Source organism: Aythya marila, assembly GCF_965140915.1.
Source record: "Aythya marila genome assembly, chromosome: 2".
NCBI classification, from domain to species: Eukaryota; Metazoa; Chordata; class Aves; order Anseriformes; family Anatidae; genus Aythya; species Aythya marila.
The window spans coordinates 103,550,623-103,576,475 of record NC_139043.1 but is presented as its reverse complement, the minus strand read 5'-3'; the positions used below and the strand labels follow the sequence as shown (position 1 = coordinate 103,576,475).

General features: G+C 40.9%; 1 protein-coding gene across 1 annotated transcript in view; it reads left to right on the top strand.

The window, feature by feature from the left end:
* Positions 1-1,630: 1,630 nt before the first annotated feature.
* The window catches only part of VAPA (VAMP associated protein A), a 28,918-nt gene continuing 4,695 nt past the window's right edge, over positions 1,631-25,853 (top strand). Inside the window, exons 1-4 of the mRNA XM_082753938.1 lie at positions 1,631-1,952; positions 18,062-18,214; positions 23,349-23,452; positions 25,089-25,169. Coding sequence (XP_082610064.1) covers positions 1,877-1,952; positions 18,062-18,214; positions 23,349-23,452; positions 25,089-25,169 — 414 coding nt within the window. The 5' untranslated portion in view covers positions 1,631-1,876. The remainder of the gene's footprint in view (positions 1,953-18,061; positions 18,215-23,348; positions 23,453-25,088; positions 25,170-25,853) is intronic.

Sequence of the window (25,853 nt, the reverse complement as noted above, 5' to 3'; positions counted from 1 at the left end):
AATCTTTGGTGGATTCATGAAGAGAAATGAAGAAAGAGTGGAGGTAATACAGTAAGTGCCCACATTAACAGAAGAAGGAAAATATACTATGATATATTAAAAACCCCTCCGTTTCCCAGTTTATCTTCCGGATCCCAAGGTAAGAATGTATAAACAGAAGGAACATTAGTTTTGATAACCAAGCCCAACAGAGCATCAGACAATAACTCTAAATAATCCATTGTAAATAAAGGAAAGGACACAGTTGAAGATGTTGTTTTATGGGTGTCATAAAATAAGCATGTAGCTGGAAAACTGCAGTTGCAGACCTCTAGCAACGTTTACATGTATATGCCACATAACTCCACCTACTGAAGCCAATTCCAGTTACGTAAAAGTACTCTGAAGTGCTTTTCTCCAGCACGTCTCACTTATTTCTTCTTCAGAGGGTGATGGTATTAAAACTCACATTGGTATTTGCTCTTGGCAAGAGGGATACGGAGGAAAGCGCAGAAGGAATTAAGGCGGCAGGCCTGGCAGTGGCAAGCCTGGAGCACAGGCAGACGGCTGAAATGGAGGGTGAAGGCCCTGCTGGGGCCAAGGCAGAACCCGAACCTAAATTACTCAGGGACCTCCCCTACTTAATGGCCTCAAAACCATTCTGTGCTCGTAGATGTGGTAGAGTTATTCACCAAGGACATGATGTGATCCATAACTCATACTGTGGTGAGCTGGTTTTGCAAGTAAAGCACTCCAGTCATTTTGATTTATTTACTATTGGGGCATATTTATCAAACGGGCTTTTATGGCCCCATATGTGTTCGTAGCACACCTCCACCAGATTGCAAGAGAAGAAAAATAAACGTGTTACTCCTTCTGACTTCATTTCCATCACCTGTACTCCAACCTTGCACGAATACAAGCTTAATTACATATCTTAGGGCCAGATTTTTCTGAAGTTAGATGTAGGGGTAAGAATCATCAAGTTTAGGATGGATTTGGATGTGTTTTTTTTTTTTTTTTTTTTTTTTTTCTTTGTCACTGGTGTATTCAAATACCCGAGTATATGACATCCACTTGGAAATACGGTATTAATGAAAAGACCTATGGTGAAAACGGTGCCTGACAAAAAGGGCAAGGAGGATGGTTAAAAATCCCTTGTTCCATGAGCTCAATGTCTCTTGCCATAGAGCCCATATTGATATCCCCAAGCCTTCAAGACGATGTCTTTCAGCCAAAGACAGTGTTCCTGCTTTATGGTAGATTTTGGCAACGTCCTGGGCTAGGTGTTGCCAGCGCTAAAGGGGACTCCCAGCGTGGTGGAGCCACCCTGGTGCTGGCCAGCAGTGATCCTGAGGCTGGGACCAGGAGTGAGCGTGAAGAGCCCAGACCCACCAGATTTTCAGACCTTCTGCCCAATTCGCCCACCCCTCTTTTCCAAAGGGAACCAAAGTGGTTTTTTTTTGGTTTCTCCCATTTGAAGAACGGGGCTCTCTGAAAAGACTACACCCCCCAGCATGCCCCGCCACCCCCTCCCCCCGCGCGGCACGCCGGGAGCTGTAGTCCCCTTCCCCCCCCCAGCGTCCCTCCAACGGGCCCGCAGCTGTCAGTGGGCGGGCGGCGAGGGAGGCGAAGGAGCGGCCGGGCGCATGCGCGCAGCGGCCCCGCCGCCTCCGCCGCCGTCGCCCTCGTGCCGTTGCGCCGGGAGGGCGGCGAGCGGCTGCTGGGGCTGCGCAGCGCCCGGAGCCCCCCACAGCGAGCGGCGCCGCCGCCGCTTCTCCTCCTCCTCCTCCTCCTCCTGCTGCTGTCGCTGCCACCGCTCCTCCTCCTCCTCGCCCTCCTCCTCCTCCTCCTCCTCCTCCTCCTCCTCCTCCCCCCGCCGCAGCGAGCGAGCGAGATGGCGGCCGCCGGGGCTGTGGCGAAGCACGAGCAGATCCTGGTGCTCGATCCGCCCACCGACCTCAAATTCAAAGGTGAGGGGCGGACGGGGGCAGCCAGCCCAGCCCAGCACAACCCAGCCCGGCTCCAGCTCTCGGGGCGTCCCGCTCCGCTCCGCCGGGAGCCCCCGGGGAGGGGAAGGGGAAGGGAAGGGAGGGGAAGGGGGGGGTGGGGGAGGGCCGGGGGGCGCCGCTGAGGCGTCCAACGGGCCCGGCCGGCGCCATCTTGCGAGCCCGGCGCGGCGCGGCCCCGCCGTGGGGGTGTCCCGGCGGGGGGCAGCCCGCGGCCGCGCAGGGGCCATCTTGCGGCGTGGCGCCGCGGGGACGGGGCCCCGGCTGCCCTCTGCCGGGCCTGGGCGCTGGGGAAGGGGAGGGGAAGGGAAGGGAAGGGAGGGGAAGGGAAGGGAAGGGAAGGGAAGGGAAGGGAAGGGGTGCCTGCCTGCCTGCTTCAAGTTTGTGGTGTCATGTACCGCCCCCCCCCCCCCCCATTATAAACACTATCCCCTCAGTTTATTTGTTATACTCAGGGAAGGCTCCGGTTTTACAACCGGCGATGTTCGATTTTTACCTATTTTTTATTTTTTTCCCCCCTTCTCAAACCTGTCAGTGTGACCAGGGCTTGAGGTTCTGCGCCCGGTGTCAGCGCGCCTACTTGCATAATCCCCCGTCTCTATTTCACGCTCTGTTTTCATGCAGGCTCGTTTTTCATCATCCCCCCCCCCTCCCCGAGCAGAGTTTATGATGCAAAAATCTTTAAGTGGGCAAGAACAAGGTTATGTCCATGTTCAATCCAAACGCTGTGTTTCCCCAAAATACCTTTGGCTGCCCTGGCTTTTAGAAATAAAACTCAAGCCTGGTGCATCAAAGGGATTTTTAACAAGCTGTACCCGTTTTATCAGTCCATCAAATCCATTAAAACCCAAATTCTGTTGGATTGCACACCTTAATTTCTTGATAGCTTCAATTTATAAATTGCACATTCATCGATACAGCCAACACCGTAGCGGGAAGTTATTTTATTTTTTTTCACTCGTGTTGTTAAAATGCTGCCAGGTCTGCACTCAAATTTCAATACACTGCGTTATTCTTGAGAGAACAGGTCAGAGGAAAATGCCTTTTTTTTTTTTTTTTTTAGCTACTGCGTCTAATTTGGAGCTTGCAAACATTGAGTTGTCTTCAAGCTGGAAGCAGGCTGTGTTTATGTGATACGGAACTGCTGGTTACAGGGAACACAGAGTAAATACTAGATTTACAAATTGTCAATAGGAAGCCGTTGTCGATCAGTAATCCTGATTGTGCTGTGTGTTCAGGTATTTAGAGTGCAAAATGCCTATTCTTTAAGCATAAACTTTGCTTTCAGGCTAATGCATATAATTAGGACAATTTCTGTAGAGCAGACGAAGCAAAACCAAAATCTGAAGCATAATGAGACTGCAGTCTTAATATACCATGGAAAACACTCTCTTAGTATATCATTACCTCAATACCTTATAGAAAGGGATGCCTATTAAAAGAGCATCGAGTGCTTTCTCAGTCAATATTTTCCAGCTGCTTGTTGTTCTGAGGTGGGCAAAAAGGTCTGTAGGCCACAAGGAGTAATTCAGTTCTGAAGTGGTGTTGCATCGAGGAGTGCAGTAGTGGTAGAAGGGAATTCCGAGTATTATCTTTTAAAAATAATTGGTTACTAAGAGGGTGTATGACTCAATAACTGTAACTTAATCGTAAGTGTAGGAAAATCATATGACCTTGGTTTAAAAAAAAAAAAAGTGTGTGGTTTTTTTCAATGTAGCTGGTTATTCAAAGTTATCTTACTGGGAGAATAATTATTACCCATTATTATTATTATTGTCCTACTACTGTTGATGTATGTGTAACAGAGATCCAGTTTAAGTCTAAACATCTGAACAGAACAAATAGTTCTGCAGGTTTTCTTGCCTCACAGTGTGGCTCGTAATGAATTTGCTGACCTTTAGGGTAGCAGCAAAACATGGTAGTATGCCTTTATGCAAACAGTGACTTAAATTAAAAAAGTAGGTAGGACTTACTGTAAGGAGCTCTTGTCAAGGTTTAGAATTCATCAGTGTCTGATGAAACTCTTCTTGGTTGGTTATTATTATTTTTTAAACTACTCGACTCAATCAGCAAAAATAAGGGCTATAATGCCTCTCTGCTGAATTTTATTCCACACAGTTAGGAGGGAGTCTGAAAAAGCGTATCCCATGGTGGTTAACGCATTGTGTATTTCCCTTGGTGACTGGCAGATTAGGATCCTGTTTTTCTAGTACCTTGCATTCCTAGATGCTTCAGCCATTGATAGCATTTTGGAGTGATGAGTGGTTTCTTCTGCCTCTGTGGTACTTGGGGTTTCTCATGGTTGTGGAACCATCAGGAATACCGAAGGAGAATCACAAAACAAGGAAGTTTCAGAGTGTCGTACAAATGTAGCAAGGGAAAAACTGTTCTTAAAAGTAAAACTGTTCTTAAAAGGTATGAGACTAAGAGGCAGTAGATAAGCTACACGATAATGCTTTCAGAGACTCAGAGAGCACTGAGAATTTGACTCGTGGTTCTTGTCTGGTGGTCTTCAGCCACATTAATCCTGGAGTTTTTTTTCCTTCTGTATTTCCTAATCTGATGTATTTTGTTTAGCTTTCCAAATCTGGAGCTATTTGGATTTGTCTGGGACCAGACAGGAAGAATTGCAACATGAGACAATTAAAAGCAGCTACTGTGGAAGGTGGCACATCTTCTGCCTCTTGTTAGGGTCTGTTCTCCTGACTTGTGCACATAATCGTCTGTAGCCTTAGTTTAGTGGAGACTATGGTAATTTGGAATTGGTTCCTTGTGAGTAAATGCCTTTTTAAAAAAGGTACTTTACAGTTGTGTAGTGAAGTAGCAGCACTTGAAATTTTCAATTCAAAGCTTTCTAGCATTGTTATGGAAACTCAGTTGGTCTTCCTTAAATCAAAGAAGTCAATTTTGCATCTGTGAGTAACTTGTATTTAAGTTGGTCTTGGATGGTGGTCCTTTTTCGAAAAACATTCTCCAAATCTTTACATCAGTCATAAGATACGCTTTTGCAACATCTAATTGAAAATCAACACTAGTTGATTTGATGAGCCTTGGAGGATCAGCAGACAGCATTCAGAGTTTGCATCTCACGTGCTTCAGAGGTGCCTGACTAGCAATCATATCAGCTGTTACAAAAAGGTATGGGTATTCTAACTTGATATCCTTTATTGAAGTTCTTGCTTACAAGTGTATGAAATTGTTTTGCTGCCTTTGTAAAGGTCTCAAAATAGAGGCACGCTTTTCCATTTCTGTTTTAATTTATTGAGGTTAGGAGTCAGTCAGCAAGTAAGCAGCCTGAGATCAAATTTTGTGAATGTTAGTGTACAATAAAAGTTCACTTTTGTGGTTTGAGTCACTGGAAGAGGTAGAACTTGATATTTCACTTCTGATTATTAATCTGATTCATGCTCTAGGACTGTTAGTGTATTAAAATCATCTTTCAGCTGGTATAGGTTCGAACAGCTCTATCCAGGTAAGGCAGGCAGCACCTTACTTAGACAGCTCATTCTGATGCGCGGATTTCTGTGACCTTTTAAATCATACAAAAATATTGCTGTGGATTATTTTATACTCATTACACTGCTTTTGGTAACAGTGAAAGCCATGGGGTGTGTGTTGCTGCAAATCGAGAAGGTGGAATTTAAAGGTAAAAATAGCTCAATGTTAAATCTATCCCCAGCCCTCAAGATCTGTTGCCAGAATTGGCCCAGGACACCTTTCGTGTAGGCCGGGTTTGGACTCCTCAAATGTGATCTCACTGCCTTGTTTGTGTGGGTCTTGACCATACCAAGAACACACAAACTCACTTGATTCAAAGTACCAGTAAATTCGTGATGTCCCAGCTTTCTAGGATAGGTTAAGAAACAAAACACAAAGGTGATTGGGATGTCAGTTCTGTGGGATCTGCATTCTAGAACGTTTTTGGAACTGAACAGGGAGCCTGCAGAGGGGACGAAGTGGCTGTAACTGAGCACTAGCACAGTTGTGACTTTTTGATGCTTTGAGATGATTCCATTTAATTTAATACATTTTTTTCTGGATGATTATCATATAGTGACAAAGATGGAATATCCCATAGAATGATTTAGCATTCAACAAGTGGTCTTTGCCTCTTCATTTTATGATAAGTATTAATGAAACATATGACACAAAATGCTTAGTGGGAATGTGTTGAGGGAAACGAAGAAAACTTTTTTCTGTATTACACAATTTATTGCTCATGAGCTGGCAGTGTGTTAATACTTAGGTTTCTACCACAGTGTCAGGCCACGTTTAAAACTGACTGATGAACAGGGTCTGTGTTGGGCTGTGAGGCATTGTAGGTGCTAGATAAAATTCAATAATGGATTTTTTTTTTTCTGTGATTAAAGAAGATGACAGCAGAATGGATTTGGATGTTTCGTCCCTTTCCCTTCAGTTCATAGGACCTAGCGTTGCACCTTCAGTAAACTGAGAAACACTCCCCAAAGCACTCCCAACCTTGTGCTTCTCATCAGTATGAAAGCTTCCCCTTTATGTTGTAATCAGGATGAAGTGCCTACTCCTTCTGCTTGTTGACAGCTGAAGCCAGTGTTCTAGATCACTACAATACATCATAATATAAAAATAATGCATCGCATGCAAATGTTGTACCACTGCTTAAGGCCAAGTCGAGAAGCAGAACTCGCTGTGAACAGGAGGAGTTGTTTTATGCATCAGTTAATAGGGCCAAATATTTAGTGCACTGGCTGTTCGCTCTGGTGCTGTAAATTGTTCCTGCTTTGTCTCGGTGTGGTTTGTGAGTGTGCTGTCCTTTCTCACCGTGTGTCTTTGGGAGAGGTTTGTTAACGGGACCTTTGCAAACATCAGTCATTAAAGGGTTATTACGCACTCGGCTTGCAAGCCGTAAATTTGAGTTGGAAAAGACTGCTGGGGAGAATTTACTATGTGTGGAGTGGAAAAAAGGAATAAATCACTGAATAATTAGATAAGTGTTACATTTCTCAGTGTGGAAGTTGTCTCATCTGACAGTAAAAGCCTTGCAATTTGACAAGTAAATATATATCAGCTAATTGCTTAAAAAAATAATCAGCAAAATTGCCGTAATACGGTAATTTCTGATGTGGTATTGTTGAAAACAGAAACGCCAGTTAGAATTTCAGTAACTTTATTTTCCTTACTGTGGTGAGACTTTATCTGATGCATAATCATCTTGACCTCTTCAGCTTCTCTTTCCTTTCAGCGTGTTGTTGAATAATAAAGTTATTTCGTTGCATTGGAAATTATTGGGTAACGTAGGTGTGGACCCGATAGCTCAGATACTTTGCTAAAGGTTACCCTGGCATAGGACTTCAGGTGTTTGCTTGTGAAATAATGTGAGGAAGGAAGAAAAGGAAAAGAGAAATAGTTTCCTGAATTTTTAAAAGATAGTCACATCAGCTTTTTCCCTCCCGTTTCTCAGGGTGTGCTCTGGCTTGTTGTAACGTTCAATTTGACACTTCAGTGCTTGACTAGATCTGACCTAAATTGTATGCAAAGCCTCGGAGGAAAGAATAATTGAAGACACGGGTAAACGGAACATGGAATAAAATGCAGCATGGGCGTCCTGGGTAGCGTGTGCCAGTCTGGTCTGAGAGCTGCTTCCTGCTCTGTGCCTCTCCTTTCAGCTTTTTTGTGTGCTCCCGCTGCCCAAACACTTGGGTTTTATGGATGGCATTAGGTTATTTGGTACAGAGGTGTCTGCAGAGGTCATAATTAAGTTGCAGGTAAGCTTAAGATGGAGAAGGAGCAAGCTGTAAAATGAACTGCAGCATAGCTGTTGGCCTACTGGAGGCTTAATAAAGCCATTTCCAAAGGGTGGCCCAGTGTCGTGTTCGAACTTGGCTCGGTGACTTCTTTAAAGGCCTTGGTATGTGTGGGGTTGTGTTGGTGGAGCTCCCTGGGGATGCAAAGTAAGAGACGTGAGGAATGGTAAAAAAAAAAAGTGTGTGTTTGGTGTGTGCTAGGGATAGACCTGCTGCTTGATCGCTTCTGTTGGGAGTGATGAGCGAGTAAGACTAGAGACCAGTACTTAGTCACAGGCTTGTGTGAGTGTGATGAGGCACGAAAAAGGGCAAATATGAGGCTGCAGTACAGTTATGAGGGAAGCTGTAATGTCGTGGTGCATGGAGTTGATGAGGCTTTATCTGAGTACATCCCTGGCAGCAGCCTGTTGGAGAGAGCACACCCAAGTGGGAATGGTGCAAAGGCAGAGTTACTGACAGACGAAGCAGAGTAGCGTGGTTTGTTTGCCTCAGCAAGGTGAAGACTGCAAGGGGATCTGATCGCTGTCATAAATATATCAGAAGAGGTAGGCAGTGGGGAAAAGACAAGCTATACAGGTGGAAGGGTAGGATTGGTAAAAAAACGAGTTGGCATCGAGTGGCTATGAGTGTGTTTAGGTCAGTAGAAACCACTTGAATTTCAAACCTGGATCATGGCAATCGGAACCAACTTTCTAAAAGGAATTGCAGGCAGAAATACCCCTCAACTCGTTTTCACTTCATCAGATACCATCTTACAAAACGATTTGTTTCTCCTGGGCTTTAGAAAGCTTCTACTAGGTCATGAGGTTACAGCATTCCTAAAAGTTTGGTAGGACTGTGGTGGTACTTTGTGGCACGCTTCACCTAGAAGCTGGTGTGCTATCTTACGTTCCAAGGCATTAGAAAAGCTCGACAGAGATGTGCAGGGCTGGATAGCATTCAAAGGTTTTTTTATTTGTAAGAAGGGATGATCATAAAAATAAGTCATATAACATAGGAGTTAGTGCTCCATATGTGAAGTAAACTTAGTAATTAGAATGCGCAGGAGTGTGATGTTAATTTAATAAGGCCGCTAAGTCTACTAGAGCAAAACTAAAAGTTATTAGGGTTTTGTTTTGGACACATGCAAGACGTTGTTTCACTTCCATGTTGGGGCTCTTGCTGCTGCTGTGGAAGTGAGCTGCCTGGTCCTGCAGTGGGGCTGTGTCTCTCAGCATGATGCTGTGATGGGAAGACAGGGAGAGAATGGGGATCTTGTCAGAGCGAGGGGGTCATCACCATGTCCAGCTGAAAGCAGATGTTTGTTTCCTGAGTTAACGGTAGGGTCTGGTGAACTTGGCTTCCAGAGAGGTGAGATGTCAGAGGCCTGGGCTCTGCTTCTGGAGAATGAGAGGTCACCCTGAGATTGGAGTGGGCTGCTCACGCCTTTGGGAGGTGGCCCAGCACTAGCTGCATCTGCACGCTGAGCATTTTAATGCCTGATACGTGAGCCCGTTTAGCTGGGTGTGCCTCTTCTGTGAGGCTGGATGCTATTTGTGCTACATTTATTTATCAAAATCACTCCGTTGTGCTGTTTGGATACTACCTTCAGGGAAACTGGTGAAAAGCAGGAGGGTTTTGGTGTTCTTGCAGCATGTTTGAGTCCAGCTTCTGATGTCCAGTTCTTTGAGCACACAGCTTTTGGTCAAGCCTGCAAGGAAATCAGCCTTGCTGCAGCATACTGTGTGCCATTGCAGCTGTCAGCTGAGATAATTACACATATTCTGATTACCGCTGGATGGTTTGAAGTGTGTCTTGAATATTGCGATTCAGATCAGACAGGTGTATCCAATTGGAGGTTGGGTAGTTGAGCTGCTGTATGCTTGGAAATTTTAAGCAGCAGATCTGGCTGTTTCAGCATCCCTGAAAGCTTCTGTAAGCTATAGCAGGTTAAAATACAAAGAAAGTTCAAAGGAAGAAAGGGGACAGTTACTTGTGTATCCAGCTCTGTTGTTCAAATGGGCTAGTGTTCTTTGAAATCTAAGAGCCTTCGTAATTATCAAATTCATTAGTTATCTTGCCTCATTCAAGTAAAGAGTTGCTCCAGCAGGAAGGGTTTATAACCCAGCCCTTACTGAACTAGATTGCTTGTACGTATTACCAGTTGTTTCAGGACTTTAAGCATCATTTGCTGTTCTAAGTGTTCATATTTATCAGTAGTAAAATATTTCTACTGCTTTTGTTTTTTTTTCAACAGAGAATGCTTTGGGGTGAATAATGCTTTATTGCTAGATTCTTAAGACTTTATCCTAGTAGAGTTATGAGCTACCGGTTTTAGTATGCTTAGCGTGTCTTGTGTAAGAACAACAGCACAACCAACCAAATGGAGCTAAATTGCAAGTCGGGAATTCACAATAACCTGGAGGTTAAGTTGAAGTAGCAAGATTGCCTTTGACACTGGTAACATGGCATTTATTCGATAATGGGACTCTTTCACTAGGAAAAATATCAAGAACAGACATAAACAGACTTAAAACCTAGGTCTGCTAGGTTTTAAAGCTTAAACTAAACACGGGCATTAATGTCTTTGGACGAAGTTATTCCATGTTACGTCGCGTTATTGGTAGTGCTGTTGAGTCTAAGGAAACCTTTGTCCATATTTACCATCTCCTTTTAGCCTGTATTCTTGCCATTCTGTAAAGCAGATAATGTTCTGTTTACCAGAATTCATGATAGCCATCTATGGCTGCACTTTACCCTTGAGATAGATGCTCATTGTGTTTTTACCATGGGGTTTTTTTTTTTTGGCCACTAACAGCATATCAGGAACAATCTGGGGTGAATGTGAAATTCTGATCCAGGAAGAGAATACAAGGAGAAAGAATGTTTGTTTTGTCTGGTTTGAAATGCCGTTGTATTGTGTTTCTGTCTTTTTTCTGTCAGAAAGGCAGGCAACAGATCTCAATTCCCATTTCCCTTCCACCAGCCCCCGGTGAGAGCATGTATGTTAGCATCAGTACAAGCACCTCTAGCAAGCTGTATAGCCTTATATATGCTCTCCTCGCCGCTTTGACAGAGGAATACAAGCTCTTTTAGGATTAAAAATGGGCATTGTCTGAGCATTTTTTTTTTCCGAAGAAAAAATCTTTGACAGATCTCTACCATCAGTGTGCTGGTGTGAGGAGCACAGATAATATCTGTTGTTACCCCATGATGAATAGTGCTAGCCTGGAATCAGCCTGCTGGGGGGCTGTGGATGTTGAGGCCTGTCAGCTTTCTTATAAAGTGTTTTTTTTTGTTTGTTTGGTTTTTTTGATTGTGTTATTTATGTACAGATTGATGATAAAATTAAGAGTTATTTCTGAAGCACCAGGGTAGCATAAGAAGAGAGAGATCCTGTATTTTTGCTCTGATATATGGATATGTACCTGAGAGCAGTGACTATTTGTAGATACTAGTAATCTTGCAACTTCATCCACTGATTATTCCTCATCGTTCAGAGTTATAATGCTGAAGTATTAATTCATGAAACCTGAGCTATTACGCTTTGTAGACCATGAATAAATTTAACACCGGTGATTTGTTAGAGTAGGAATTTTTCTTCCAGCTGAGTTTATAGGATATTTGAATGATCGTGTTTTTGGTATTTCAAGAGAAAAAGGAATGATGTTCCTTGAAAATAACTGTTATGGATTCTTTTTAGATTGTTTTCGCAAAGATTTGAATATTAATTGCTTAGAAGTCGTTTATGGAGAGAAACAATATTTACTTGCTCTTATTTTTTTTATGCCAGCTCTTTCACATATGCTTTTTTTCAGAACTATGAAATCCCATTTGAAGCAATCAAATGCATTGTTTATATTTTAAGTGTGCTTGTCTGACAGTCAGGTAGTTCAAATCGCTACTGGATGCTGGTCTTTCATTTTTAGACATCTTGCCTTCATTTCTTTCACTATTGATTTTTGTTTGCCAGTAATACGCAATTTTCAGCTTAATTTTGGCAATTCACCTTTTTTCTTTTCCTTCTCATTATATCTTTTAAAATAAATACGCTTCTGTAGTAGAACCTGAAATAGAAATGTTTCTCGGGGCTTCTAAAATAATTGGATAAACTTAAGAGGAAAAATCTGGAGGTGAAGAGGGCAGGAGTGTTCTTTGTACAGGGAAAGAAAGCTGGAGTATCAGACTGTAGGCAAAGCAGAATGAGCTGCCATCTCCAAGTCCTTTGTGAAATAATTCTTATTTTTAATTTACTGCAATCAGTATTCATATATTTGAAGACGGTAGGCACATATCACAAAGGCTATTTCAATCGATTTAAAACCAAAAGAGAAACACCTTAATACATAAAGCCCTTGATATCTCCTGGTGCATTGCACACAGTGTCAGTGCGTTGTGGGTTGGACATCACTGAGCATCTGTCCAGCCCGTTCTTATAACAGAGCTTTTTTGTTGTTCTGGTGCAACTCCTTTTTAAAAGCACAGCGAGTCTCTGGAAATACTTCTGTTTATGATGCTTGTCCCAGATGCAGGAGAACATAGTCACTGATCGTTTTGTGAGCTCCTTAGTATTTCCAGAGCATCTCCTAGCTCAAGGGCAGTCCATCCCAACAGATAGGCAGTCAGGTAAAATGCACAGGGACCTGTGTGGATGAATGAGGTGTTCCTGGCCAAACTCACGTGCAAAAAGGGAGCTTACAGAAGGTAGAAGCAAAGGCTGGGTGACCTGGAAGGAGCACAGAGTGGTTGTCCTAACATGCAGGCATTAGGTTAAGAAGGCTTAAGCCCAAGTGGAATTGAGCCTGGCCAGGAATGTCAAGGATGACAAGAAGGGCTTCTGTAAATACATCGGTGACAAAGGGAAATGTGTGCCTACTGCTGAAGGAGATGTGGGACCTGGTTACACAGGACATGTAAGAGGCTGTGTACTTAACACTTTCTTTGCCTCAGTCTTCATTACCAGAAGTCACACTTCAGGAATCCCAGAGACCAGGGAGAAAATCTGGAGCAAGGAAGACCTACCTGTGGTGGAAGAAGATCAGGTCAGGAAATACTTAGGCAAACTGATGGGATGCACCCAGGGGTGCCGAGGGAGCTGGCAGATGTCATTGTGGGGCCACTCTTGTAAACTTCATCAATCTGCTGGTAAGGAGAAGTGCCAGGAGGCTGGAGGAAAGCAAATTTCACTGCCATCTTTCAGAAGGGCAAGAAGGAGTTCCCAAGGCACTACAGGCTGGTCAGCTACGCCTGAATTCCTGGGAAGGTGACGGAACAGCTCACCCTGGAAAGCATTTCCAGGCATGTGAAGGGCAAGAAAGTTAAGTCATCAGGAGTAGTCAGTGTGGCTTCACCAAGGGGAAGTCGTGCTCGACCAACTTGGTAAGCTGCTAGGATGAAGTGGCTGGTCTGGTGGAGGAGACCAGACTGCCCAACTTGACTCTATCGTGTGCTGGACAAAAACTACCCTGCCTGAGTACATTTGGGGGAAGGTACCTTGAAGCCTTCCGTATAGATTGAGTGCTCCCAGAATTGGGAAGGTGAGGAAAAAACAGCATCGCACTTAGAGCTTGAACAAATAATTCTTGAAGTTAATGCTGCAACTCATGCTTTTTTAGAAGTTGGTAGTCTTTTTGCTTGTTTGTGTGCTTCCTTATGTATACTTGTATTTATTTTTTTTTTTTTGGATATGGCTGAATACTTTAATGTGCCAGTTTACAGCTTAAATAATCTTCAGTTCTCTGCGTGAAATGGAGTGCCTTTGGCAGTCAGCTTAGGTATTTAGCTTTCTATAACAGTTACAGTTCAGTGTCTTAAAGAGAAGAACATACTTACATTTAAGCTGTTTCATGGAAACTGCTGTTCAGTGTTTTTTTTTTTTTTTTGTTTGTTTTTTTAAATAAACGTGCTTATTTTTGTACAAGCTGCTGTAATTTTATACAATGATAAATTGTTACCTAATTCTAGGCAGGGGAGATGCTCTGTAACAGGGTCTCTGTATACGTTCTGCTAGCTGTTCTAATTCTGAATGGCTCATCTAAGAACCAAGCCTGTCCCCTCCCAGAAATTCTTCCAGTTCATTTGTGCTGTACTGTTAATGAGCAGATTACTGGCTGTAATCTCAGATCTCCCCCGTGGGTGCCACAGACTGAGGAGACTCCTCTCAGCTCATCCTTCCCACTCTAGCAAGGCACATTCATATCACCCTTTTCCCTTGATATTCGACCTTTCTAGGCAGGAGTAGGGTGCCTTGGTGCTCAGAACCCGGAGACCTGAATTTGAAGAGAAAACATGACAATATTCATCCCAAAAGATCTTTGTGCAGACCCTACCTGTCCTGTAACATAGTGGCTTGGATTTACTGCAGTGTACGAGGCCGGGATGTGGCAAGCCAGGCAATTTGGGACCGCATTTCAGCAGTGGGAGCTGGCTCTGCAGAATCTGTGTCACTTCCTCCTGCTTGCTAGCTGCTCTAGTCCAAGATACGTGGTTGCCAGAGGCAACCCCGGCATTAATCTCGTGGTGGCTGCACAGGAGGATTGCTGGAAGAGAGATGCAGCGCATTTGTGTTTTTTGGAGCTCTAGAGTTTCTGCGATGTGATGAGGCAGGTGGCTGTCCTTCCTTCCTAAGGCTGCCGTAAGTCAAAAAGACAGGAGAGATCTTGGCGTGGGTTGTCACTGTGCCTTTCAAAACAGTGGGAATTATCTGGCACTTCCACGGCTTTTCTTCTAGAAAGATGCTGGAGTTGGTGTCTCGGCTCGATGCTGCTAAACAGATTTCTGAACTCCCAGTCCCCTTTAAAACAGCTCTGCCTCTCTGGAGTTGTTAGATTGGAATCACAGGTTTAAAAAGCAATGATCTCTTGTCGATGCACATCACCGTTACATCGATATATATACATCACAGCTAATTCAGTGTACCTTGAGGATTTTAATGGTTAAATTACCACAGCTTCTGGAAACCCTCGTTGCAGATCCAAAAGTCCATGGCCTTCAGTTGTACAAATCTAAGATTAAAAAAAGATAGTTTCCAATGGAAATTGGGCAAAAGACAGTAGATGAGTACTCACAAGGTGTTTTTGTGTGCTGGGGGCAGTTATGTGAGTTTGTTACAGGTTTAAGTGCTTAAATAAAACCAACCCAGGTTTAGACTGGGTGTCACAAGTGGCGAGTGAGATACTTTTTTGTGTGTAATAATATGGTAATGTACCTGTGTTTCCTGAGATGAAGTTGGCGTGCTCTTGTCCATTTCAGTGCATGCCCCCAATGTCTGTACCTACCTCCTACCTTAGCCTCTGTGTTCTTTTCTACAGCTTCTTCAGATGTAGTCTGTGTGGTATGGCCCAGTGTTTCTCACTCCTGTTTTTTTCTTGCCCCACTCTTCTAGTTTTTCTCAAGGAAATTTGATGATTTAAGATTTTGTGCTCAGGCTGTAGGTGCCAGCTAGACTTTTATTTCCCCACTCTTTCAAGGGTAGGGGGGTCACGTATGTCTCTGTGAATGGGAACTTCAGAATCCCTTTCTGCTCTTGCATGCCTTTTTTTTTTTTTTTTTTTTTTTTTTTAAGGATATGTCATTCTAATTTAGAACATGCTTCTCCTCACAATGCTAATCATTTTCTTTTCTTCCCTGATTTCCTGTCCTTGTGTCAGAAAAGTCTATGCCTGCCTACCCGTGCTCAAGATCAGTGCTGTCACTGAACTACCAGAACAGCTGGGCACTGCCGGACCAGTGCCATTCAGTCTTATTTTCCTTTTGTTGTCCCTCTGTACACCAGTTTGTTGGGAGCTATTTATTAATTCTGATGGTTGGGAGTCTGGAGAGGTTTTGTGCAGCTTGCCACCTTTCAAGCTTTTGGAAAGCAGGTGAAAGGTAAGGCTGCCAAAAGGGTGCCCAAGGCTTTGAGAAAAGATCTCAGTCCACTCTGGAAGAAGTGTCTGATGCTGAAAAACCTTCCTGAGATGAAGGCTGCTTTTTGGGAAGTGCTGGGGAAATGCAGAGGAGGTCATTACATGTCTGTACCTGGAGAACAAAAGCAGGCTTTTTTTCATCCGTGGTGTTAGAACTGCCAGGAAGTATTAGAATAATCCTAACAATGCTTTGACTCCTATCTTGCCTTTATTATGCAGGCTCTGAGAAGGAAGGCGTGAGGGGGCCTTTCATGTCTTGGAACATCTTTTATTTTTTTTATAAGTTTAAACAAGTTGATCTCGAGTTCCTAAATTCTCTGTTTCTGTGTCTCGAGATAAGCTATTTGAGTAGTAGACCTCCTCCACTTGGTGACTGTGTCTTTCAAAATGAGCCTCTGAACTGAGCCTTTTTTTCTTAGACCTGATTTTTTCTTGTAGCAGTGGTTGAGGAGATTGCACAGCAGAGCACCTCAGGTTGTCTAGAGTTGCAATTATAGACAAACAAAAACAAAAGGGGAAAAAAAAAGACTGAAAGCCCAATTCAAGGTTTCCTATGCTGCTGGGCACTGCAGAGGCACTGCCTAGGTGGCTCTAAGTAAAATACCGGGAATTAAGTTATTAAAAATGTTTGTATGGCTCAAAAAATAAGCGTTCAGTCTTTTTTCTGAGTGTATCAGCAGCCTCAGACTTAGAGGGTTATTCAGATACCTGATTTTAGTTCAGCTTCTGGTGTGGGTTATGGGAGTTATTTTTAGGTTGAACTCTCTAAGTAAATGCAACTGGATCCTGCAAGAGCCGACAAGGGACAAGTGGCAGGAAACTTTGAAGTAGTTTTGTAAATCTTCCTCATGGGACCTGTGCCAAGTTTCAGTGGATTAAAAGGCTGATTACCTTCCTCTACCGTATAAAGCCAGATTAGAAATGACATTTTCAGACAAGTAGTACCAGTTCCTATTTTCTCACCAATGAAGTCTTGTTGAATTTAAACTGGCTCACACGTGTCTTCACCTCCACCTGACTATTCTTGTTCTCAGTAATCCCAGTTTGTCCTCTATCGATTTGTATTTCATTGTTTCAAGTCAAGGCTGTGTTCAGCACTCTCTCAACATCAAGGATTCAGGCTGAAAGAGGGTTACAGAAATCAAGACATTGCTCAGATAGTGAGCCCTCTAGTGTAATAACATGCTAGTGATAGTGCCGTTGGCTTCAGAGGAGTCCTGGAGACATTATTCCACAGAAGTCCCAGAAGAGACCTGACTTTCTGACTTCCTTTATCTTACGCAGTTGGTGGATTCCTACCTTCCTGCTCAGGTCGTGTATGTTTTCAACCCTGTATAATCTAAAGTTTGCTCTCTTTCTTTTTTAAATGGAAAAGTAGTTGTTGCTATTCCAATAATGGTGAAAAGCATTTTGTAGTAATTTGATTTGTAATGTCTAAAGAAAAATAGGCTTCTTTAAAATTCATGTACACATGAAGTATTATTGAATTAACTTCATGTTCATATGCAGTTCCATTTTCTAAGTTCATTCTTATAGAGCCTGTGTGTTCTGGCTTTCAGATGACATAAAGGAGATTAACATAGCTGAGAACGCTGTGAACCTTTTTTGCTGTTACCGTATGATATCACTTGGAGGTGATCTCTTCTGGAAGAAGAGCTTTTACAGCTTGACATTGAAATTAAGCCTCTGTCGTCCAATCCAGCCCTAGAGTCAGTTTCTATCTTGATGGTTTAACATAGGCACAGTTTAGAGAATATACTGCATTAGATAGGTGAATATGGCAACTGAAGTTTCTTTTTGGTGGATGAGTTGGAATATATACATAAACAGAGTATCATCTTCTCTGCCTGTTTTGAATTTAAAAGATGAGGGTGATGTTTCTGTCAAGGCTGTAGGACCTCAAAGCCCAACATAAGCTGAAATCTCAAGAGCAGTTCATATATTTCATTATCACAGTGTTTCCTTTCTGTAATAAACACTTGAAAGAATTCCAAAGTACATATTGCTTCTATTCCTAGAGAAAAATCCAGCAAGATTTACTTGCACATCTGATCATTACCCACTGGTTACGTGCAGTGTTAGGAAAGCTTTGGTAAAATTAGCATAATGACGTCTGTGTTTAAGTCGTAAAAATGCCTCTCTCTTTATATGTATATATGAACTCCTTGCGCCAGCAGCTTGAATATGTCATACTACTTACTTGTTCATTGCGTTAATGTATATTGTTATAACTAAGGTGATGGAATATGCTTTGCACGTAACGGTATATGTGCTTAGCAGATGTATGATTTAACCTGCCTGTTGCCATTAAATTATATTTTAAGAGTAATTTGTACTGTATAAACAGGCTTGTCTTCCAGAGATACACGAATATTTACAACAAAAATGACTTTTTTTTTTCCAGGTCCCTTTACAGACGTAGTAACTACAAATCTTAAGCTACGAAATCCATCAGATAGAAAAGTATGCTTCAAAGTGAAGACCACAGCGCCTCGTCGATACTGTGTGAGGCCAAACAGTGGAATTATTGACCCAGGATCATCTGTAATTGTTTCAGGTAAAAGCAGATATACATCGTTGTAGGTTATATGTTTTAAAGCATGAAAAACCTCTGTACAAAAATATTTGTTTGTCGTTTATCATGTTTACCTGCAGCTATTGCTGTGTTAAAGAGGAAGGAAAGTTGGAAATGGGCAGTGACATTAACAGTACCTTCAGACAACTGTATTCATGTTCCCATTGTGAAGTGGGACATTGCTTGGCTGCTCTGATGTGTTTAAAGTTCAACATTTGACAGTTCATTGCGTTTAAAAAAAATAAATCCATCCACAACCGTGGAATAGTTGTTTGCAATAGTACAGGTCCCTATTGTCTGAACTCTATTGTGTCATAACTCGTCGTAATAGAAGAGTTATGAGTGTGTTAAGTACTACGTGCTAAGTGGAAATCCATCAATTCTTTTAAGGAAATTTTCTGTTATATTAGATAGAGCTTTTGTAGCCCTTAGGTTTGACAAATCTATCACGTTTCACTCTAGAGACACTTCTTAATCTGTTTTTGGGATGTGGATTAAAAAAGGATCTTTAATGCTCAGCAGTGTGAGCCTTGAAGCCACACAATATTTCCACCCCCCGTGAAACTCCGTCTAGGTTTGGCTTACATACTTCATTCTGACAATCAACAGAATTTTGAGAGCTGGATATATAATAATCTAATCCTATACTGGACAGTACTGTGGCAAAAAGACCAGATGTCAGGAATGATGGGAGTAGACATTCTCAAGAAAGTGGGAAAAGAGTAGGTATTGTTCTTCTGACTTGGTAAATTATTTTGGTAGGTTGTTCTCCTAATCTTTTTGAGTTAAGAATCATCTGAATAAGGGAATTCTCAAACCTATGACTGTAAGAGGAGAGAAACTCTTACTTTTCTGTGGAACCATCATATTTCCCAACATGGATGTAGTCTCATAGGTTGTAGAGATCAAGGGTGACACAGCCATAAGCTTCTAAGCCTAGAAAGCTGATGATTCTCATAGTAGCCCTGAAAAGCTATAGCAAAGCAAAGGGAAACAAGGAGCAATCTTCAGAGCTTTTCATATTCATACCCTTAAGCCCTCTGGGAAGTTTAAAAGAATTTGAAGAACTAGCTTTAGGTGATATGTTCAAAAGCTGCAAGAAATAACTCAGGAAAACTTCAAAGTTGATGGATTAAAACCTTAGAGTAACTTTCCTTTTAGGAGAGACACCAGTTTTCTAATCCAATATGATCTGTAGAATGTGACCTTTTAAAACTCCAGTATTGCTTGCCAGGGACAGTTCAGAGTCTTGTGGACAAAAGATCATTTTATTGAGATAATTGTTTAGAGATTCCTGTAATCAAAAGCTTAGCTTATTTTCCTTTTCAACATTGACTCACAGACATTTGTGTTAACTATGTATTAGAGTATCAAAGCTGGGTGATTTTCCACTTTGCATCCACAGTGGCTCTTTGTTAGTGTTTTTTCTGTGTTAATGGAATCTCATGCGGTTTTTCAGCTACAGAGACTCCAAGATGTAGATGTGTCATTACAGATGCTTTTCAGAATTTAAGTTTTCTTCCCCAAATTGTTGGTTTTGGGCATATAATTCCTTTTGAATTACTTGGTAAGCCAAGTACGCAGATACTTTTTCTATTGACCCACTTTGTTATCTCTTGTATCTCTCTACTGAATGTTTTCAGTGCTGACTCATTGTTCATATCATTAAAAATAGATTTCTCTCACATTGTTGTGCAGAGGGAAATCAATGTAGGATACCATGGCTGAAACTCTGTTCAGAACTGAATGTTGACAGTGTTAGCTGCCTCTAGTCCAGATAATGCATCAGATAATTCAGGGTCAAGGGAGTTTTAAAGTACATTATTGGAGATGTGATTTAATAGACATTTTAAGGAAGTCCACAGACATTTTGTATATCATCCTATTGTGAAACAGAAGGTACTATTTTTTAACCACATTATATATTTTTTTCAAAAATACGGATTTGGTAGAACCTCTTTTTTACTGTTGATTTGGATGTCTTTCCCTTCACCTTGGTGACCTAAATTAACTATTTATTTCTGTGTCATCTATATTAATTGTTTGCTGGTGGTTTTTCTTTCCAGACTATAGAATGTTATTTTTCTTTCTTTGCAACTGTTACTGTTACGTGTTACTGTTCTTCCTTCTGAGTTTCAGACCCATTTAAGATCGTTTTTGTGGAGATCAAGCCCTTCTGTGTAGAAAACTTAGGCTTACTAACAAGAGTCTTGCTTTCATACCTGTTTGCAATACTCTTAGAATTGATAATGTCGACAGCTCGTGGGTTCTGAGAATATGCTGAAAACAGTGGCTTCATATATTCATGGAGTTTGCCATGATTACTTAAAGCCTAACATAGCTTGAATGTCTCTTTGAATTCATTGATCTTTTTCTCTGCTGCTTTTCAATTCAATCAAATTTTCAGCTGTTACCTAGTAGTCAAAGAACACCAAGTTATTTAACTAGTTACCCAAGGATTCTGCCAGCACAGGAGGAAGATCTCAGATGATGGAAAGCTGGTTCTGCTGTCTTTCAAGCTATTCCATCTGTTCTCTTGGCGTAGGGAAACTAAAGTACTGCATTCTTTCTGTGGTCTGTTGGTGGAACAATTCTTAGAGATAAATTGCTGTAGCATCCATGTTTGGAAGAAGCCTTTAGTTAGATCATTTATATTCTGGACCTAAGTGAGGCCAACGATTAAAGAAACCTGACTTCAAAGCCTTTGCAAGTGGGATCGTTTGAAAGCATGTTAAATACTGCAGTTCCTATATGGGCTTTATTTGTGGAATGTATCTGATTCAGATTGCTAGATAGAATGCTAGATTATTTAATTATCATTTGATTATACCGTATGCAGCATTAGAGGAGGAAAAACATTGGATAACTATTCTGCAGCAAACATCTGCAACATGTAACTAGTATATAAGCTCTAGAATTAGGTTGCAGTATAATTAAATTTAGTAGTAACTTTTTCATAAGTACCAGTGAATTTGGAGAGGCCGAGTTAATCATTTTGATACTGTACTTACCAGTTTATAAGCTAATGCAGTTCAGTTCTATTGTGAAGAACTTGCACTGTGTGAAAGCGGGGATGTTGAGCTATACATCCAGTGAAGATTCCGAATTGAGGAAAATAAAACTGAATTGTTGGGCATTGTAAAAAAAATATTGAAGTCTACAGACGGAACTTTTTTAGAATTACATGGGAAACTCATTCAGAGCGTACAGTGTGTTTTCCTAGCTAAATAAATATTTCTGCTTTAGTTTCTTCATTGCTGTAAAATAGGTGGCTGTACAGATTCCTGGTGATAGGACTCCATAAATGTAATTCACATTTTTAATCTTTATCTGAAATTGCTCAAGTTTCTCTTTTCTTTTTATATAATGATGCTCTAAAGTGGAATCCACTTCCTGTGGGAGACAAGTCAAATAATTTATCTCTACAGTTTACTCTGAGTCCTTGTTCTCTGATAGAGTTGCAAGTGTGTACACGTGTGTATGCGTGTATATAACTTCTGTTATCCGGGACTCCCATCAGGAGTGAGTCAACTAATTGTCTCCAGGATGAAATGTGAGCAAGGAGGCTAAAGTGACCCTTTGTTTTACGGTCTATTCCATGGAAGTAGGATGGAGGTAGACTCTGCTGGTTATGTATCCTTCTGTCTATTTCAGTTAGTCCTCCAGCACTACTATTATCAACCCTTGTGTATTCAGGTATTTCTGCAAATCCTTATACTATGCCCCTGCTTTACTCTCCTGGACGGTATTATAGGTGTTTTCTTTTCAGTCACTTCGAACTAAAGAAATCACACACAAAATAATGATGCTAGAATGAGCTGACAACCACTCTGGGCTGTTTTTAAAACAGCAACAACAACAAACACCTCAACCTCCTGATGGCTTTATACAGTTTGGATGGATGAAGGTGCTGTGCTTCTGTAATTGAAGTGTTCTTTTAAAAATATTGTAGTGTTGTAGTAATAATGGAGATAATGAGAACTGTTACTGATGTAATTCATTTTTCCAATTTATGTACACTTCAAAATAATAACTTTGAAAACATGAGTTCAACTTGACCGGTTGAATTATCAAATTTGGAAAGCTAAGAGTGCAGTAAAAAGACTTCTCATTCAGAAACTGTCTTATCACAAAAGTACCCTCTACTGCTTGCATATTCTAGTTCTGGTACTTGTAGCACAAACTATATTGTGTCAGAAGCATCTGGTTTCATTCAGGAAGTTTTTTAAAATCTGCATTAGAGTATGTTGAAGGCTGACAGTGCGGGGATAAAACGCATCAGATAAAATACAAAGAGGGTATTATGTATTTAATGTGTCACTTAAAACTGCTTTTACATCAAACATGATTTTGAATCCCATCCCTCTTTGTCCACTCATAAAATGTAGTGGAGGAACAAAACCTGCTGTAGAATTCAAATCCATAGCTGGATTTTGGAGTGCTTTTGGGCAAACATTAGCTGTTAGGCTGGACTTAAGTTTAACAATGTCAAAACCTGAATAAAATATGTTACGTAGTTATTCCGTAAGTAATCACTATAAATCTTACAAGAGCTGAATTTGAAAGTGTTCTAATGATGCATTATTAAAGCCCTAGGCAGCTTTACCTCCTGTAGTAATTGTGGTTTGAGTTAAGTATTTTAGTAGTCTTGCTCCCAGCTTAGATTAATACGATTTAGTCAGTTGAGCTTGCCCTACTGGTGGTCTGTCTAATGTAAGTTTTTTTTTTTTTTTTTTTTCCTTTCCCCTGAGTAAATGTCACAATGTATACCATCGTTCTTCTATGTTTGCATTTACTTAATCACAAAATTTATCTATTCCACAGAAGAGTCAGGATATGTTTGTTCTCACTTGTATATTAAATGTCTTCTAGTTATAGTAATTGCAGAAGTAATTTTTTAAGCTATTCTAGACTCTGAAAAACTTAAGGTTTTTAATGGTTGTACACCGTAGCAAGTAATGAAAGGAAACATCTTACATCTGCACTATTTTCAACATTGCCTTCATGTTTTAACTTTCAGTGTCTGTTCACTGAGAAACGAACCGAAAGCATATGGCATGTTTATTACAGTGATTAGCTGGAGGATCACGGATTTCTTTTTTATTCTTTTGTATAGTAATGCTGCAACCTTTTGACTATGACCCAAATGAGAAGAGTAAACACAAGTTTATGGTACAAACGATCTACGCACCATCAAATATTTCAGATATGGAGGCAGTGGTAAGTAAAACAGGGGTAGAATAACTGTTGTAGTTTGCATTTGCTTATTTATTTAAAAATTTAGTCTTAAGTGAATCACGTTTTTTAAATTATTTTTTTGGAGAAACGTCTTCCGTAAGTGATTCAGGGTTTTTAATATTAAATACAAGCTCAGTTCTTGGAACCTGTCTAGTTACTGATTGAATAGAAGTAGTACTATATCAAAGCTAAAGTCACGTCAGTGCTAAAGCATGGTCATGTTGTATGTGATAAGCAGTTTATTGGAACTGAAGAAACAGGTTTTATATGAGGGAATCCAGTATATGGAAGCAGCAAGCCTGAAGTTGTATGAAATAGACACATTAGGTCTAAAAAGTTGAATAGTATCCTAAAAAATTGAAACATTTGCAAGACTACACTGTCTCTCTATGAGATACCAAGTGGCTAAACACAGCACAAACGATAGATTTTATTTTTTAATAGAACAGGTTGTAGGTTCAATTCTTGGGTTGGACTGGTCTGACAAAAGATCCAGGAAGAAGAGAATTAAGTTTGTGCATTGTAGTTCAGAAATAAGGACACCTTTCTCTGACATTACAAGGAAGAGAAGTCTTCAGTCAGAACATGCCCTTCAGGGTATACGTGGGTTCCTATTAGCATTTTTATTAGGGTCCAGGGGTATGATGCAGGGCTTCTGTCTCTAGAAACTGTTCTAAGGACCCCCAAGTTCATATGGTTAATCATGTGGTTCAGTGTTCACTCAAGGTAGAGGAGGGCAAACAAAACTTTTTATCCATATTTTATAAATTACTGAAATTCACTAGACCTCCGACAGCTTAGGCTCTCTTCCCTTACATGTGAAGGCAAAGATTATTATGGCATCTCTTTCCACTGGAAACGGAAAAATTTTTGTTAAGCTTTTGAGATGTGTAGCTACAAAGATAACATCTCTCTTGTTGGTCTGGTTTACTTAATATGTGCTGGTAGCTCTTGGTTATGTGTGGTAAGTGAAGCGTAACTATTTGGGGAGGATATAAAAATCCACTTTAGAAATACCTTGAAAATAACAGCTTTCTTGGTTGTTAAAAGTATAGAATACTGAGAAACAAATCTTGCAGAAAATCAGTAATTGTAGTTACAAGTTACTGCACAATTATAGCCACTGGAGGAAAAAAAAATAAAAAGGAATTTACTCTGGAGTTAAGTATAGAATCAATAAATGTGTCTTTCATTCTTTTGTTTAAAATTGATGCTTCTGAAATAGGACATGAGAACATTTACCAAGCAGCGGTATGGCTTTGTTCTTAGGCCAACTCAGGTGGTACTTTTTTTTTCCTGATTGTGTTAAGGAAACCACTCTGCTGTCCCACCTGTTGTGCCCTACAAACTTCTGGATCCATCCTGGCATTCAGTTCACTCGATTCCATTTCCAGACTTAAGTTAAACCATCTCTGCCTCTCGTTACTTACAGAGTAATCTAAAGTGGACAGAACTGTTGTTCTGTCTGAAAGTTGAAAGTTGCAAGTCTGAAAATTGCAGCTAGGGCAAGAACAGCATTCAGCTTTGTAGGGCTATAGGGAAGTTCTAAGAACAAGGTTTTGAACTATTTGTATCTTTGCACGACTGGCTCATTAAGTAACTATATTAATTGTTTTAGTGGAAAGAAGCAAAGCCCGATGAGCTAATGGACTCCAAATTGAGATGTGTGTTTGAAATGCCCAACGAAAATGATAAACTGGTAAGTAAGAAAAGAGTAAGAAACTGTCATACACTGACTTATGATCTTACAGAAATTTGTTTTGAACTTTTTAAAATCTATTTGATTTGATGGTTAAGTGGATGTTTAGAGTTTAAACTTGGTTAAATGGATGGGAGAGGTGTTTGGTATATAACTTCTCAGGCACGTGTTTTCACGGGGCCCTGATATTCACATGAAAACATTGTGTAATGGCTGCCTCTTGTAGCCATTCATATGTGCTATGCTATCAGTTCATGCAGCTGAGCTCCCTACTTCTAGCACATGGCAAAGGTACATGCTTAGAATTTGTACCTCTAGGTTTGCCTTCCCTGTCTTTCTGCCTTTTACGGAAACTAGTTTTAGGTACAGGTTATCTAGAAGGCTGAAGTAAGTTGAGGTAAGTCTAAACTCTGGTGTCTGAGAATCAGCTGAGATGAATCTTCAAGTAGAAGGCAGATTTAAACATTTGACAAAATTATTTTTAATACACAGTTTTTATTTACTGCTTCTACTACTAGTTTGGAGATTATGGAGAGAAACAACTCCAAATTACACTGTTGTCGATATGCATAATGCTGTATGGGGTGATTTATATTTTAGTTCAGTATGAATACTGATATGCAGTATGCATGGCTTCTGTGTTGCAGCACAAACAAGTCAGCGTTGTCCTTTACCTTATAATTG